At 39.4% G+C, this 16,908-nt stretch overlaps 1 protein-coding gene across 7 annotated transcripts in view; it reads right to left on the bottom strand.

The window, feature by feature from the left end:
* TBCE (tubulin folding cofactor E) overlaps nt 1–16,908 on the bottom strand; it is an 88,640-nt gene that overhangs the window by 43,748 nt on the left and 27,984 nt on the right. For all 7 annotated transcript variants that reach the window (XR_012689713.1, XR_012689712.1, XM_075203320.1 and 4 more), the window contains 4 exons: nt 3,214–3,384; nt 2,851–2,939; nt 2,159–2,258; nt 1,803–1,905 (listed from right to left, as the gene is read on the bottom strand). Coding sequence is in view for 5 of the 7 variants with exons in the window: in XM_075203320.1 (XP_075059421.1) it covers nt 1,803–1,905; nt 2,159–2,258; nt 2,851–2,939; nt 3,214–3,384 (463 nt within the window). In the remaining 2 variants the exon portion in view is untranslated. The remainder of the gene's footprint in view (nt 1–1,802; nt 1,906–2,158; nt 2,259–2,850; nt 2,940–3,213; nt 3,385–16,908) is intronic.

Here is a 16,908-nt window from a genome sequence, read left to right on the forward strand (position 1 = left end):
CCAGGTTTCAGTGATGGCAAGCAGGTTGAAGGATCTAGAGATAAAGAGATCATGGATAGAGGTCAATTTGTTACAGACTGATCTGGCATTCCAGAGACCACAGGATAGTGGAAGAGAGGGAAGAGGAGAGATGTGGATGAGATTGTTGGGGCTGCTCGTCTGCAAGGGTGAGTATGATATGGAGCGAGGGGAATGACAGAAAGAGAGGGTTGGAATTGGACGAGACGCAGAAATAAGAGGGGATTTGTCAGCAGACAGGAGATGAGGGGCAGGGGAGCAAGAGGTAGGGGAGGAGTGGAGATGGGGCAGATAAGGGGGTTTATGAATGGGAGAGGCCGAAGGTAGGAGTGACGTGAGGGAGAAGATTAGCTGGGGGGAAAGAGAGGGAGGTGGTAGGTAGGAGCAGATTGACGCTGAGAGAAGAGCAGCGAAGGGGACAAGAGGGAAAGGGTGTGAGTGGGGAAAGGGAGGAGAGAGGAAAAGATGTAAGAGGGGGCAGCGTGTTAGATCAGGGGCCCAGAGGCACAGAAGAGAAGAGAGGAGTGAAATAGGGAGGGGGATGGGAAGTGAGAGGGGGGAGTGAGGAGGAGGAAGAATATGGAAAGGTTGGACATGGGAAGCAGGGGGATAGAGGAAGAGGACAGAAGTGAGAGAGGAGTAAATCATGATAAAGCTAAAGAAGGTGTGGAATAGACAGTTGAAAGAATTCAGAAAACAAGAATGGTAAGAGCGTACAAGTGGAATGAGGAAATGGTGAGAGCACAAGAGGTGAATAAAAAAGAATGCAAAGGTAGAAGGAGAGAAAAGAGGAAGAAGAGATGTAAAGTATGAGTCAGGGAGTAAGAAGCAGAAAGGACAGCAGAGATAGCAGATGGGTGGGTTTAGAAAAAACAGGTGAAACAGTAACATCAGGCATGATTGGAAGGCAATAGTATAAAATAAGGCATAATATTAATAAGTGCACTGAGCTGGTTATACAAATCCACAGGACAAGAGGGAGCCAGTTCAAAGCTAAGCAGAGCAACAGTGTGGATTAAAAGTGGGAATCCAAGCAGCATAAGAGGAATCACCAAGTGATAATACTACAGCAGGCCTGAATAAGTGCGAGAAACAGTTCAGCAGGGAGAGTCCAGGCAGTTAGCAATCCAGGTGGTGAAGGATATCAGAGGTCAGGCTGATTGTTGAATGTTGTCCTTATGTAGCAGTGTTTGCAGGTGGAATGTTCCCCTCCTGTTATCCTCTTGTATATCTCTAACTATACTAGTTAATACACTTGTAAGAATTTCACTTAGAAGAATTCTCACTAGCTAACAGCCTATAGGCTTAAACAGCCTAACACTGCTGTTTAAATAGGTTCAAATAGTCATGTGACCACTTTCATGAGTTAACCCCCACTAATCACACACTACAAACAAAGTAATAAAATTCTTAAACAAACAGATAGAGGGTAACCATACCATATAACTACAATATCTGCACAATTGATAGTACTCCGCCCATAGCAAACATTTAACAGTGACACCTCTTTCCCATATCGTTTACCTCAAGTAAACAACTAAATTTCACCTCTGCTGACATTTGTGTCTAGGGCAGCTGAATGGACAGAGGTTAGCTTTCTCAATCAGTGATCATCCAGGACCTCTGACCCTAGTCTTTCTGCTATTTCAGATGTGGGGGTTTATTATTAAGTATTTGGGATTGGTGGAATTGTCCTTTAAGATATATTTCTATTCTCTAGAGTGCCATACATTTTAAGATTTAAAATCTGGGTTAGCAAACATAGAATTGTTTTTTTTTATTACCTCAGTCCACGTAATTCCTGTTCGATTTAGAGAAAGAACTGTCATATTACCAAAGGCTTGTGCCAAACAGGATGGATTTGATGAGAGATGAAGTCTGTTTTCACTACAAGCGCAAAAAAGAAATAACAAAAATAGTTAGCACCTAGAATTTATTTTAGATTTATACTAAGGCTCAGAAGCGGAGAGGGATACTCCTCCGCAGATACTTTGAAGTTTTGGTCACACTTGCTCAGTAGACAGTTTTTAACTACATTAGTTAGCTATCATATAAAATACATTTTAAAAAATGACAGTTTTAATTTAAAATATTCCTCAATGTGTGTTTTACGGAGCAGCGAGAAATATAAATGCCTTGCCTGAGGTCAAGATTTTTTAATCTTTTAAGTTGACAGGCAATGTCTGCCATGCTTTCCCAGGTGGATAGTAGATTTTTTGATAAATTTATGGTAGAAATATCTAATTATTGATGTTAAAGAAAATGTTATTTTATAATAAGTTTAACAGAAACAGCTTTAAAAAGAAACCTCTGAATTGAGAACAGATTAAATAAATTGTTCATAAATAATGATAATTATTTGGACTGCACTTATTAAACTGTCTCTTTTCTCCTGGAGGATAAGTTAAGCTGAAGGAAGAGGAGACTACTATTTTACTTTGGAGATACTCTGAAGCTGAGATGTAACTCAACTGTATGGCTAAAGACGGCAGGAGGAGAAAAGGTTTATGAGTGCTCTCTCAGAGAATATTGGATAAAAATCTCGTAGGGAAGAGGTGGTGAAAAAAAATAAAACAGGAGATAAGAGATACATTTGATATACTACAGATTTATATAGCACATACAACTGTATTAACCTAAACTACAAGGGTGACTATAAAACAGTAATTTCCATATTATATATATCACAAGATAATGCAATATAGTTCCTATAATACTATCATATTTTGTCACAGTGTCAAAATGTATAGCCTTTTCACAACAGCACTATATCAGTATCAAATTAGACTTTTTAAATTAAATTATGTTTCTCTAAGACAATAAAAAGGATACTTGGGCATGAATTATATATCTTTCCTGTATAACCAGCATTGCTGACTGCACATTCTCGTAGTGAAATGTCAACCAATGTGTTCAGCTGGCTGAAAAGAAAGAAATAAAGTTTGTTTATATATACTTTATACACATTCATGTAATTCAAATCCACAACAAAATGAATAATTATTTTTTTTTCAAAACAGATATTTAGTTTACAGCAAGACTTTTCATGAGAATGTATGGGTTCAACGATCTGTAGAAATTTGAATATGAAATTTGGTGGTTTTGATTTTAGAAATGACTATAGATTTTTTTTGTGTACTGTGCAAGTTTAAAATCTATTATTCAAATATATTAGCAATGAGAATGAAAGCATACCTTTGTTCCTCTTGAATGGATTCAATTCCAATAAGTTCCACAGTTTTTTTTCCAATTACCATATTTTCATTCCATTCGTTGTTTGAACTATAACGCGTTGTCACCGCAGTTAGGAAACTCACACCAAATTCTGCCTTCTTAGGTCTAATAAAAGACCCTCCAGTAGGATGGCTAAATGTTTAAAACAAGCATATGAAAAGAGGGGTGAAATTTATAAGTATCATTATATTATAATGATAAATATTATAAATATCATTTGATATTTTTTCTTTAAAAAAAGTTTGCTTTGTATCCCATAGATTGTAAGCTTGCGAGCAGGGCCTTCTCACCTCTTTGCCTGTATTACCCAGTATTGTTTATTACTATGTTTGTCCCCAATTATAAAGCGCTACGGAATTTGCCGACGCTATATAAATAAATGATGACGACGATACAAAGAACTTCCAACTTTAAATACATGTATATTTGTTTATACCAGTGTTTATTGTGGCAAAATGAGTAATTTAACGTGTGTGTAGCAGTGGCAGGCTTCAGGATGTGGCTGTGCTCAGGCCTTACAGACAGGCAAAACAATGCACCTGTCCTAATCCACTTTACATAGGGGAGGTGTGTGGTTCAAGGAGGGAAACACAAGAGTTTGACATCTGTCTATCTGGATAGAGCAGGTGAGTAGCTTAGGGTTTGAAAGGCTTTTGTTTCCTCTGGGCGGGTCATCGATGCTGGAGAAGCTGGTTGATCGAATAAACAGATGGTATATGTTAGATTGCTGGTATGAATCACCAAAGGGAATTTCAATGTCTATTTGAACTTCGCTTACTTTTTTATTGTATGGATGGCAAATATATCAGAATTACTTTGTGAGAATCATATTGCAGGTGTCAGAGTAACAAGTGGTGTCAGCAGTTGGTTGCTTAGAGAAACCAGATTCTGCTCACACCCAGTCAAATACACAAAATGGAGGAAATTTTAAAGTGTGTATTTCAAGCACTATTGATTTAAGTAGCTACAGCTCAGGAGCAGACATTTAGGCTGTCGCAAGCACACCTGAACCTTTTTATACAGGCACAGTAGAAGGTAGTACAACTCACCTCTGCTTTTCATAAATTAATGCCTGCTGACAATTTCGAGGTGTACCAGATAGCGGTTGTTAAAAGGGCCGCTAAGTGTTTAAAATTTTATGGAGAAGAGGTGGGCTGAGATTTTAACACCATGCTTGTGCAGCGAGGCCCAACAAGCCTATAAGGATTTAGTGAAAGAGATTCTTACTTGGACTCAAGTTACGGCTGCAAGTTCAATAATTTAGTGACTGGCAGTCTGAGAGGGAGAAACCAGTTGGGTTGCAGTGTAGTTTAACCAGCGCTTTGAATGAGGAAATGTGGGTCAACTTCAGGTCCAATGTCTAAAATTACAGGAACTAATAGAATGTAACCGGTCATGCTCTGCTCCAATTTACTCTTGTTAGTAGGCTGTGAACCCAGCTGCAGGAAAATCTTGATTGTTCCGGGTGACAATAATGGACTGGAAATCAGTACTGGCTTTAGTCTATTTGAGAATGAACTTACCCTTTTTCCAATACTATGTTGCCCAGGGTTGTGAACAAGCAATTACCAAAGGTTAGGTTAACCGCATACATGGAATATTGATTGAATTAATGTAGACATTTTTGAGTATACATTTAGCAAAATATTATATTTTTATTAGTTTGCTGTATTCTGTTTAAATTTAGAGGTCACTGGCTTATTTACTTCCACCCCCCTTTAATATCCAAGCACTTTTAAAATTATTCCAATATTTCTTAAAAAATTTGTTGCAATATTTTTGCAATAGTAATTGTTTCATTTTTGTTTCCACTGTTTTATCCATGTATTATTTGAGTATTCATTCTAAGGGGGGTATTCAATTGTTAGCGAGACTGGTGAAATACCTGCGCTCGGAAAAATATTACTGTTAATACGGTAATTGCGCGTAAATACCGTTAATACGGTAATTTACTCGATGGATTTCAGCTTGCAGCTCAGGGAGCTGCGAGCTGAAATTCAGCGAGTAATTACCGTATTAATGGTAATATTTTTCGAGCGTGGGTATTTCACCCGTCTCGCTAACAATTAAATACCCCCTTAAGGGGGGGAATTCAATTCCCCCAGAAGTACCGCCGCACTAAAATTATTACCGTTATTACGGTAGTTTTAACCCGGCTTTCTGCTTGCAGCTCAGGGAGCTGAGAGCAAAAAGCCGGCGTTAGAACTACCGTAATAACGGTAATTACGCGCACTATTACCATAATAACGGTAATAATGTGCAGGCCGCGTTACTTTTAACAGTAACGCGGCCAATTGAATACCTCCCTAAGTTTATCTAAGTTACTACTGCCTACTAACATTTCTTGAACACACAAATCACTTTTATTGAACTTTAAATTTATTAACATCAGTATCAAATATCCTTGATAAATTATGTACAGTGTGTCACTCCTGGGCCTTTTTTCTTAATAGTGGTCAGCCAAATGTAATCAATCCAAATACAAACTAATGCATATTATTTTAGGAAACCTCATATTTTAAAAGCCAAACAACTAAAGCTGGCTACACACTATAGAAAACTACTTCAGATGCAAATTCTGTAGTGACTGAGCATGAGCATGCTGGTTCATGCCTACACAATTTAGGAAGTATATAAAACCAAATCAATAGATGTGATATGATTTGGTACAATAAAACATGATCGTGGGAGCATACACACTAATACAATATCTGACCAAACGGTCAATTATTGTGTAATCTGCACGATAACTGTATCAGTGTGTGCCCAGCTTTATAGAATACATGTTTTTATTTTTATGATACTAAAAAATGTGCAGTATATATATAAAATCTTTTTAAAAAGTAATTTAAAATAACACACGCCACGTTTTCTTGCAGGTCATCTTTATTGCTTTATTACTGCGAGTTCCAGAAAAACATTAATAAAAAATAAATTCCTTACATCTATAGTCAATGAAAGATATTGCTTCAATAAACAGCAGTATTAACCATACCAACCTTGCTTGTGGCTATTTTAACACTATCTAAAATGACATACTTTTACAACAAGCAGGACCTGTGATAACTTCCTGGTGGAAATTATTTATCTACATTACTATTTCTGAAACTTAGAACAGGGAACACTACTGAACACATAACACATCTGCTCTGCAAAGCATAAAAACAGAAAAGTTGCAAAATTCCTATTAAGTGTAAAGAAATACATGCAGCAAATTCAACGCATACATAGAATATGAAAGGCAATGAAAAAAACAACTGCAATATTCATCATCAAGACATCTGTATACTGGAGTTATACATGTATGTGGTTGCTATTTATGGAATAATGATAATGTGCCATTTTACCATCAATTCTCATTACTTTTTTTCCCCCTTTAACCCTTTTAAATCATTACCCTGCTTATGACTCTGACCTTTCTATTTCTGAACCCTGGTTTGGACCCTGATTCCTCTAGATTTCTTCCTAGCCTCACCATTGTTTTGAACTTTTACGACTCTTTGGGTCACCGTCTGCCCTGACTTTTGCTGTGGACCTAGACTGTTCTTTTTATTGCCCCCTATACTGATCTTCGCTGTTGACCTTGACTACTCTCTGGATTGCTGCTAGACCTGACCTGGGATCCAGACTTGCCACCTGCTCACACCACTGGGTGGATGCAGGGCCGGATTTACAGCTAGGCAACCTAGGCACCTGCCTAGGGCCTAGCGGCTCTCGGGGGGCCCAGTTGGGGGGGGGGACAAGAAAGAATAAAAAAAAACCAACAACCATTTCGGCCCCGCCTCCGCGACTCGTGGGGGAGGGGGGGTATGCCGCGAGTCGGGGGGGGGGAAGGGGGGGTAATGTGGTGGCTGGTCTCCTCCCTCCCTCCTGTGTGTGGCCTGCTGTGTGTCACATGGGACGTGCACCACATGACAGATGCCGTTCCATGTGTAAAGGGGATGAAGACACAGAAGACTGCACAGCTCCTAGATGGAAAAAGGTAAGTTGGGGGAGGGTAGTATGTTAATAGTGTGTGTATTGTCTGTTTGTGAGGGGCCACTGTCTGTGTGTGTATTATCTGTGTGTTAGGGGCCATTTTCTGTGTATTATGTGTGTATGAGGGGCCATTGTCTGTGTGTATTATGTGTGTGTGTGTGTGTGTGTGTGAGGGGCCACTGTCTGTGTGTATTATGTGTGTGTGTGAGGGGCCAATGTCTGTGTGTATTATGTGTGTGTGTGAGGGGCCATTGTCTGTGTGTATTATGTGTATGTGAGGGGTAACTGTGTGTGTGTATTATGTGTGTGTGAGGGGCCACTGTGTGTTTTATGTGTGTGTGAGGGGCCACTGTCTGTGTGTATTATGTGTGTGTGAGAGGCCACTGTCTGTGTGTATTATGTGTGTGTGAGAGGCCACTGTGTGTATTATGTGTGTGAGGGGCCACCATCTGTGTGTATTATGTGTGTGTGTGAGAGGGGCCACTGTGTGTGTATTATGTGTGTGTGAGAGGGGCCACTGTGTGTATTATGTGTGTGAGAGGCCACTGTCTGTGTGTATTATGTGTGTGTGTGAGGGGCCATTGTCTGTGTGTATTGTGTGTGTGTGAGGGGGCATTGTCTGTATGTATTATGTGTGTGTGAGGGGCCATTGTCTGTGTGTATTATGTGTGTGAGGAGCCACTGTGTGTATTATGTGTGTGTGAGGGGCTGTTTGTGGGAGGGAAATAGGTTTATTTTTTAAATGGTAACACCATTAATTTAATGTTTTGGTTGGAGGGAGGCCTACTTATAAAATGTGGGTGCTATATTTATTTAACACTGGGGCTGGTTGGCATTCACTAAATTTCATGTACCCATTTTTTTTTCCCAAATAGGGTCTCCAACATTCCAGGAACCAGACAAGCAGCAACTGATCTAAAGACACAGCAGCCACAAGCCGTGAAAGTATCGAGAACAGGTAAGAGAGAGCAGCACAGTCTGCCAACTATCCTGAATCTGGTGAGAGTTATATTATGAGGAGGTCTGACTTGTTTAAATGTTGCACTATGGGATTCATGCAGAAGACTGACATATTAACATGATTATTACATTGCAGCACTTTTTCATGTTTCTGTAGGTAGAGGGCTGCAGTCAGTAACTGTAGTGGCGGACGGTCTATGACGTGGTAGTGATAGGAGACTGCTGTTTTTTCATTACTGGGCTTGCTAATCCTGAACTGCAGTTTCTTGACATGTTAATTATGAGTAATACCTAAGTTTAGTGAAAGATAAGGTACAATTTGTGTGAATTGAAAGGTAAGCTGTGGTGGAAGTGGGGTTTATATGGTACTAGGCCATACCGCTACTTCTCATACTGCCTTCATTGTAAAATAATAAAATTCCATTCACTTGTTTACATTCCCATTACATTTTTCATACCGCCACTTCTAAATTTCCACTTCGAACACTGAGCTTAATATTCATCGTATGGAGTATATGACCAGCATAATTCAAAATTCTGCTAGATTCTTTGACAAAATATGGGGTCCATGGTCATTATTCTTTAACTGCTGGGACCACAGTGTGACGTGTAATGATAAAGGAGGGCACAGTGTGATGAGAGGGACAGTAATGAGGGGCCACAGTGTGATGCAGGAGGAGCAGCGTGATGCGGCGGCACATAGCTTACCCTTCTACTTAACTATAGGGGTATATGCTATGCTAAAAAAAATATAGAGCTATGGATTGATTCAGGCGGGGGGGGGGGGGGGGGGGGGGCCAGACCAATATCTTGCCTAGGGCCCCATGAGGTCTAAATCCAGCTCTGGGTGGATGAGGACTATTCCTTGGAGGATGAATGAGTTCAGCACAGAGACACTCACTGGTCTGTATTTCTAGTTATAGCACAGTTTTATGTGACCATAATCTTCTATACAGTGCCTAAGTAAGCTCCTGCATGTCTAAGACCTTCCTCTTTAAAGGAAGAGCATGAGGGGTCTGAGACATTAAGGAAAGTAAAGCAAAAAAAAAAAGGAGTAAATTTGTTCCTGGGCAAACCATGTTACAATGCAAGGGGTGCAAATTAGTTTATCATTTTTCACATAAGGAAAATACTGGCTGCTTTTTCATGTACCACACAAAAATACTTGATAGTTTTATTTTTACACTGAAATTTAAAGTTGATCTAGGGACTTGCCCTCTCCGAACTATAAATCTTTCTCCACATTTTAAAATTTACCTCCCCCTCCAAAGCAACATGGTTGTGTCCATGTGCAAAGTTACTCCTTTTTATGATTTGCTCTTCTTAATCATCAATTATTTAAATAGTGCCACTAATTCCGCAGCGCTGTACAGAGAACTCACTCACAACAGTCCCTGCCCCATTGGAGCTTACAGTTTAAATTCCCTAATATATACACCCACAGACAGAGAGAGATAGAGATAAGAGCCAATTTGATAGCAGCCAATTAACCTACTAGTATGTTTTTGGATTGTGGACCGAAACGTAAGCACCCGGAAGAAGCCCACGCAAACACGGGGAGAACATACAGACTCCACACAGATAAGGCCATGGTCAGGAATCAAACTCGTGACCCCAGTGCTGTGAGGCAGAAGTGCTAGCCAAACCACCATGCTGCCACAATGATTCCTTAATAACTCAGGCCCAAGGAGTTTACTCTGTGTGCTGCTGTGATTCTGTTGATAAACTATTTACTGTGGTGGACAGGTATTTAGCATCAATTATATTGTATTTTATATATGTATATAGGATATACATGAGACATTTTTATAAATGGGAGCTGCAAGTTCTGATAATTAAGCACAGTTCAAGTTTGAAAGTAAAGTCAGAAACAGAGAAACTGAAATCTATTACAGATAAATTAAAATACTGGACAAATCAATCAATCTAAATTGTTCATAAATTGTTTTCCTTGTGTGCGATGCGATTACAATTCGATGAGGGTAGCTATTGCATGTCACCATTAATGTGGTTGCGTGTAATTGCTTCGTAGCGGTGAGATGTAACTGCATCACTTGTATTTATGTCACTGCATTCCCATAGACATTCATTTCTGCAATAGGAATTGCTAATGACAAGGTTTCTATTTGATCAAAGAGATCTCAAGACAACGTGAATTGCTCTCCCATTAAATTTTGTATTAACTCAGAAACAAACATCTCAATGCTATACTACCTTAGACATTAGATATACTTAAATTGTACCAATATTCATTTACTGAGTATTGGTACAGATATAACATTATCTTGGGATGTCTAACAATCTCTATTCTACATTCAACATTCCATGTGTTTAGTACACAATCCTCATTGTCTGGTTCTGTGCTAAAATTACTAGCTCTTACCCTAAAATCAATATCGTAACAATGAACATTGCCTTTGTATAGCCTGTATACTTGAAATCGACATCAGCATTAATATCATTTATGATCATATCTCAAGTGAATAAAATTTACTACTGACTATTGGAAGGCAGAGTTTCACAGAGAATCTCTTGAGCTGGCTAGCTGGTCTTGATGATATATTTTTGTTTTGTTAACCTCTCCCTTTTTTCCTGCATCTGATTACTCTTGTAAAATATGTTTGTTTTAAATGTGATACCCTTACAACTAAATAAATAGCTTATGTGCTTTTGAACCATAGCAATCGAACTGGACAATCACTTATTTACATCTCCAATAAGTGGGGGCTCGTATGGACCTTCTCAACTTCCAAACTCACAGACTTCTGAATTTTGATCTACCAATAAATGGTGGAGAAGCGTCTACTAAGGTAAGAAAATTTGTTTATTACATTTTTCTACCTGATATTGATAAATCGAATATTCTGCTTTGTGAGTTATGAAGAGGCTGAAACTTGGGACAATGTAAATTGTAGTATAGTCCGTTATATAGTATTGTATTTTTATTACTGATGAGTAGGGATGCATACATAGAAATATACACATTTATTATTACTTTGCAAACTCAAGATTTTTCTCTAATTCAGGTTTTCATAGTAATGAACTTTTTGTATAATTATTTACTTGCTAGTTATAAATTGATATTGAAAGTACCAGCAAAAGAGATTTATAACACATTGTATGAAGGGCTGAAGCAAAGCGTTTTTGGTCATATGTGTTTTGTGAATTGAACTGCGAGTGTGGTTTCTGATTGTGCGGTTTGAATTACGTTCTTATTTGTTTTGCATTCTAAATTTGTGTGCTGGTCTTATGGTGCCCATATAGAGGTGATAGGGATAGATAATGTTAAGTAAGTGGAGGGAACTTGTCCAACTTGCCCGAATAATCGGGGGCATTGGTCGGTTAAGGTACGACAGGGTAGGTTAGATGAGAATATTGCGTCTGTACGAAACGCACGCAAGAGGTGCAAGAGGAACTGGCCAGGGATTAGTATAACTGCACCACGAAACAGGATTTCTGGATGAAAGAGCCAATACCATCCTCCACAAAACGATACCAAGCTAGTGGGAGGTTAAGGGATTATAATCATTTGTCCTGAGATGTCAGGAGACATGGGCCTTGCAGACATGTTAGAATCTGTATTGGTTAGTAATTAAAGCATACAGCTCCAGCCTTCACTGTAAAACCTACCTACACACTGTGACCATAGCAACTGCAGAAAGAAGACCAGTAAGGCGGGCAATGTGATCCAGTCTAACCATTCAGGGAGCACTTTTGAAACCTGGAGATATTAGTAGATCTCTCATGAGGGCGGGTGTCATGTTGCCGTAAGGCTCGGCAATGTATATTATGGACACCAATTGTTTATGCAGAGCACATTTGATAAAGAGATTTTACAAAATGTTAATGTTAGAATCTGTGGACTAAAATCTAGAAAAAGATTAAAACAAATAGAACGCTTGGAGCTGTGGCAGCATAAGGGTGAAGATTGGAGAGCTAGCTAATAAGTGAGAAATGTAAATCTTAAGTTGCACCCGTAAATCTGGTTAGTAATGCACCTGCAATTCCCAATGCAGCCCCGCTGCCTTATAATCACCAAGACTACCCTCAAATTGGCAGAAATGACAGTGGGGGGGAAGATGATGATTCCCTCCCTTGTGGCCACCATTGTCTTTATCTTGTTTTATCTAGACTATGCTCAGTTTCTAATTTCCTTAACACTCCTTTCCCCCTCTCAGATCATCACCTTATTAGTTACTCGCTCACTCCCAGTTCTTTAACCTCCCTGCTGTCAAACTCTTCCAAGCATCCTCATACCCGCAGGAATATTAACTCTATTGATTTTCACGTTTTAAACTTCTATTCAACACCTTCTCTCCCCAATTTCTACATTCTCCTCCCCTGATATGGCAGTTCCTCATTTTCACCAAACCCTAGCAACTGCCCTTGATCAAGTGGCTCCAGCGACTCTTCATACTCCACGTAGACTTCGTTGTCAACCGTAGCACACTAAAGTAACACGAAATCTACAAAAACTTTCTCGTAAAGCTGAATGTCACTGGCGTAATTCTTATACCTTTACTGATTTCAGTACACGTACTGCTATCTACCTCTCCTATCAAAGTGCTCTGGACACTGCTAAACAAGCATACTTCCAATCTCTTATCTATGGTCAGGCTTTGAACCCTAAACGCCATTATAACACATTTAAATCTCTTCTCAATCCTCCCACCCCAAATCCTCCAACTACCATCAGTGCCCAAGATTTTGCTTCCTATTTCAAGGACAAGATTGATAAAATCAGACTTGAATTGATATCATCTCCCTCCACTAGCAATCAGCTCAATTCCTTCCCAGTATCTTCTGACATCCTCTCTTCATTTGATCCCACAAATAAAAAGGAAGTTTCTACTCTCTTCTTATCTTCCTACTCTACCTCCTTTCCTCTTGATCCCATACCCTCACAAATTGGTAGGTCCCGGTCTCATGTGCTCATTCCACCTCTGACTAAAATCTGTAATCTCTCTCTCTCTACTGGTATCTTTCCATCGCTATTTAAGCACACAGTGATTACTCCTATTCTAAAAATTTTTAATTCTGACCCAAACTCTCTCTCAAATTACCGCCCCATCTCTCAGCTCCCATGGCCTACCAAACTTCTCGAGCAAATCGCCTACAACCGCCTCATACGTTTCCTTTCTGCAAACAACCTATTGGATCTTCGTCAATCAGGCTTTCGCTCTCAACATTCCACAGAGAGTGCGCTGACCAAGGTTGTCAATGACCTGATCACAGCTAAAACTAAAGGTGATTACTCTCTTCTAATTCTCCTGGATCTCTCTGCCGCATTCATCACTGTTGAACACTCTCTCTTCATACAGACACTACAATCGCTAGGTCTTAAAGACACTGTCCTTTCCTGGTACTCATCCTACCTATCTTATCACGCTTTCACTGTTAATTTCTCTGGAACAACCTCCACTCCGCTTCCTTTATCAGTTGGAGTACCACAAGGCTCAGTCCTAGGTCCTCTGCTATTCCCTACACCCCTTCTCTAAGAAAACTAAAAAGCTCCTTTGGATTTCAGTATCATCTCTATGCGGATGATACACAAATTTATCTATCCTCTCCTGATCGCTCACCATCTGTGTTGTCTCGCTTTACTGACTGTCTTTCTATCATTTCATCATGGATGTCCTCTCGCCGACTCAAACTTTCAAAAACAGAATTAATAATAGTCTCACCCAACAATTGAAGCTTACTGCCTGACATTTCTATTTCTGTTGACAACATGACCATAAATCCCACCCCGAAAGCACACTGCCTAGGTGTAATCCTTTACTTGCAACTGTCCTTTGTTCCCCACATCAACTCTATATTTACATCATGTTGCATACATCTAAAAAACATTTCCAGAATATGTACATATCTCACACAAGACACTGCAAAAACTGTAATTCTTGTACTCATCATCTCCTGCATCAACTATGTAATTTCCTCCTTACTGGTCTTCCCAAAATCAGACTCGAGCCCCTACAATCTGTTTTGCACGCAGCGCTAGATTGATTTTCCTTTTGCATCTGCTGAGTCACTGCGTCAGTCTCTTCATTGGTTGCCTGTTTTTCAATGAATCCAATATAAAATTCTTCTCCTAACATACAAAGCCATCAACAAAATTGCATCAACATATATTTCCTCACTTGTCTCAAAATATCTCTAATCTCGACACCTCCGTTCTGCACAAGATATGCGCATCTCTCTTCCACTCTCATCACTTCCTCCCATTCTCAGTTACAGGACTTTTTTGGGGCTGCACCCACTTTATGGCATTCACTTCCTCGTATCACAAGAGTTTCATCTAGACTTCAAGCCTTCTCTGAAAACCCACCTCTTCAGACAAGCTTATAGTATTCCTAAACCACCCTCTTAATCCCCCTAGTTTACCCAATTTCCACCCTCTACACAGCTAACACAAGACAACTACCCTCTAACAAACATAGTTGTGTGACTGTGCATACAGCCCACTAAATACTTTGTAACCTTTGCATTCTAACTGGACAAATATTCAATATGATGTAGCGCTTACCCTTTTGTATCAAACCATTGTCCCATAGATTGTTTTTATTTTTATAAACAGTTTCTATTGAGGTATACAATATCACATATACAATTGAATGCATTATGAAATAAATACATATGTTCACATTTTTCAAACAATTCAATAAGTCATTAACATCCCCTATCTCCTATTCTCAAATAATCCATCTTGTCTAGGACTTAACCATTAGAAGGTGGAGATAAGTCAATTGGAGGGTCCGCTGAGACCATTCTTAACCCGTACCACTCAGTATTGTGGAAGCTATTCCAAAGTTGTGTACGTATGATACGGGGTAAGAGAGTTATAAAGCTCTCCCATGCGTCAAAGAACTGCTTTACTCTAACCTCTTTCTGCAAAGACGTCTCTATCCAATCCATTCGGAATATGTGATAGAGCTTTTCTTTAAAAAAGGAAAACATAGGAGGGGAATCCTGGGCCCAGACCTGGAGTATGCTCTTCCTGGCCGCAGCCGAGACTGCTAATAGTAGTTTATTGCATCCTTTACTAACTTTGCAAGTATTTGGAAGTATTCCGAATATCGCCCATTCTGGAGATAGAGGCGCATAATTTACCAGGTGTGTATTAGAGAATCTCCAAATCTGGGTCCAGAATCGTTTAATTGGGGGACACTCCCAAAAACAGTGTGTCAAATCCGCTCTCGGAGACCCACATTTCGGACAACAGTGTGATTCTGATAGACCTATCTGAAATCGACGAGATGGAGACAGATATGCCCTATGATAGATATTTAGGAACATTTCTGTGTAGGTCATGGCCGGTAATATTTTAATGGAATTGGTCAGTGCCTTTAAAAGAACCTCTGGTGTCAGGTGAGGGAATTGTTCCTGCCACAATGAAAGGCCAGTTTTAGAATGGTTATAGTCAAATTGGGTACGTAATAGGGAATAATGCTGTGAGATGGCTTGACGGGTCAGGGGAGGTCTCGAAAGCATAGCCTCCAAGGGATTATCCCAATCCTCCGGAGAGATTTTACTCAGTACTGTATTAATGTAATGTTGGCATTGAAATATTGCTAGATGGTGAGGGGCTAGTTGTGGATAAGTAGAGCTTATTTGAATATAAGTCATAGGTTTTCGCGTATTTGTATCAATTAGTGATCTTATTTTAGTAATTCCTAATTTCGCCCAGTTAGTAAATGGGAAGGAAGCCGATCCGTCCTGAAAATTAGGGTTGTTTAATAATGGGAGGTTCATTGAAATATAAGGGCTTAAATGGTATATGTGGCACAGCCTATGCCAAAGTTTACGCACAGTATACAAGATTGGATTATTTATAGTCTGAATTGGAAGTTCTTTTTCATGTAGATGAATAAAGGCTAATAAGCTAAGGTTAGGAATGAAATTCTGATCTAATGTAGTATTAGTTTAAGTATCCGTGTTATGCAACCAGTCTTTAAGGTGTCGCAATTGGGCCGCTTGGTTATATTTGGTAACATTTGGTAAATTCAGCCCTCCTCTATTTTTTGACTGTTGTAATTTGATCAACCCAATACGCGTTTTTTTGGAATTCCAGATAAAACGTCTAAATTCTGCATCCAGTTTCATTGCATCTGATCTGGTCAATAATAAGGGTAAAACTTGTAATGGATACAATAGTTTAGGAAATATGATAATTTTAATTATGTTTATTCTACCTCCATAGGAGAGGCATAGATGTTTCCAACCTTTCATCTCATGTTCCACTACATTAATCACCCTAGAGATATTAAGGTTATATAGAGTGTGAATATATTTTGGTAGTTGGATGCCCAGGTATGGCATGGCCGACTTTGCCCATGTAATGGGAATATCCCGTGCCCATGTTGGGACTATGACACCCTTTCCCAGATACATAGCAGTAGATTTTTCAAAATTGACAGAGAGCCCAGAGACAGAACCAAACTCCACTATTTGGTCCATTAGGGATCTAAGTGAGACTTCAGGATTAGATATGTAGATCATTACATCATCAGCAAAAGCTGTAATTTTGATTTCCTGATCTCCAATCCTTATTCCCTCCAGTTGCATCCAGTTTTGCAAGACTCTAAGCATAGGGTCCAATACCAAATTAAAGAGTAATGGAGAGAGTGGACATCCCTGGCGAGTGCCTCTATACATTTCCAGTGGGGAACCCGTGATACCATTGACCAATAGAGATGTTTTAGGGAAGGTGAGAGAATT

Source organism: Mixophyes fleayi, chromosome 3, assembly GCF_038048845.1.
Source record: "Mixophyes fleayi isolate aMixFle1 chromosome 3, aMixFle1.hap1, whole genome shotgun sequence".
Classification (NCBI taxonomy): domain Eukaryota; kingdom Metazoa; phylum Chordata; class Amphibia; order Anura; family Limnodynastidae; genus Mixophyes; species Mixophyes fleayi.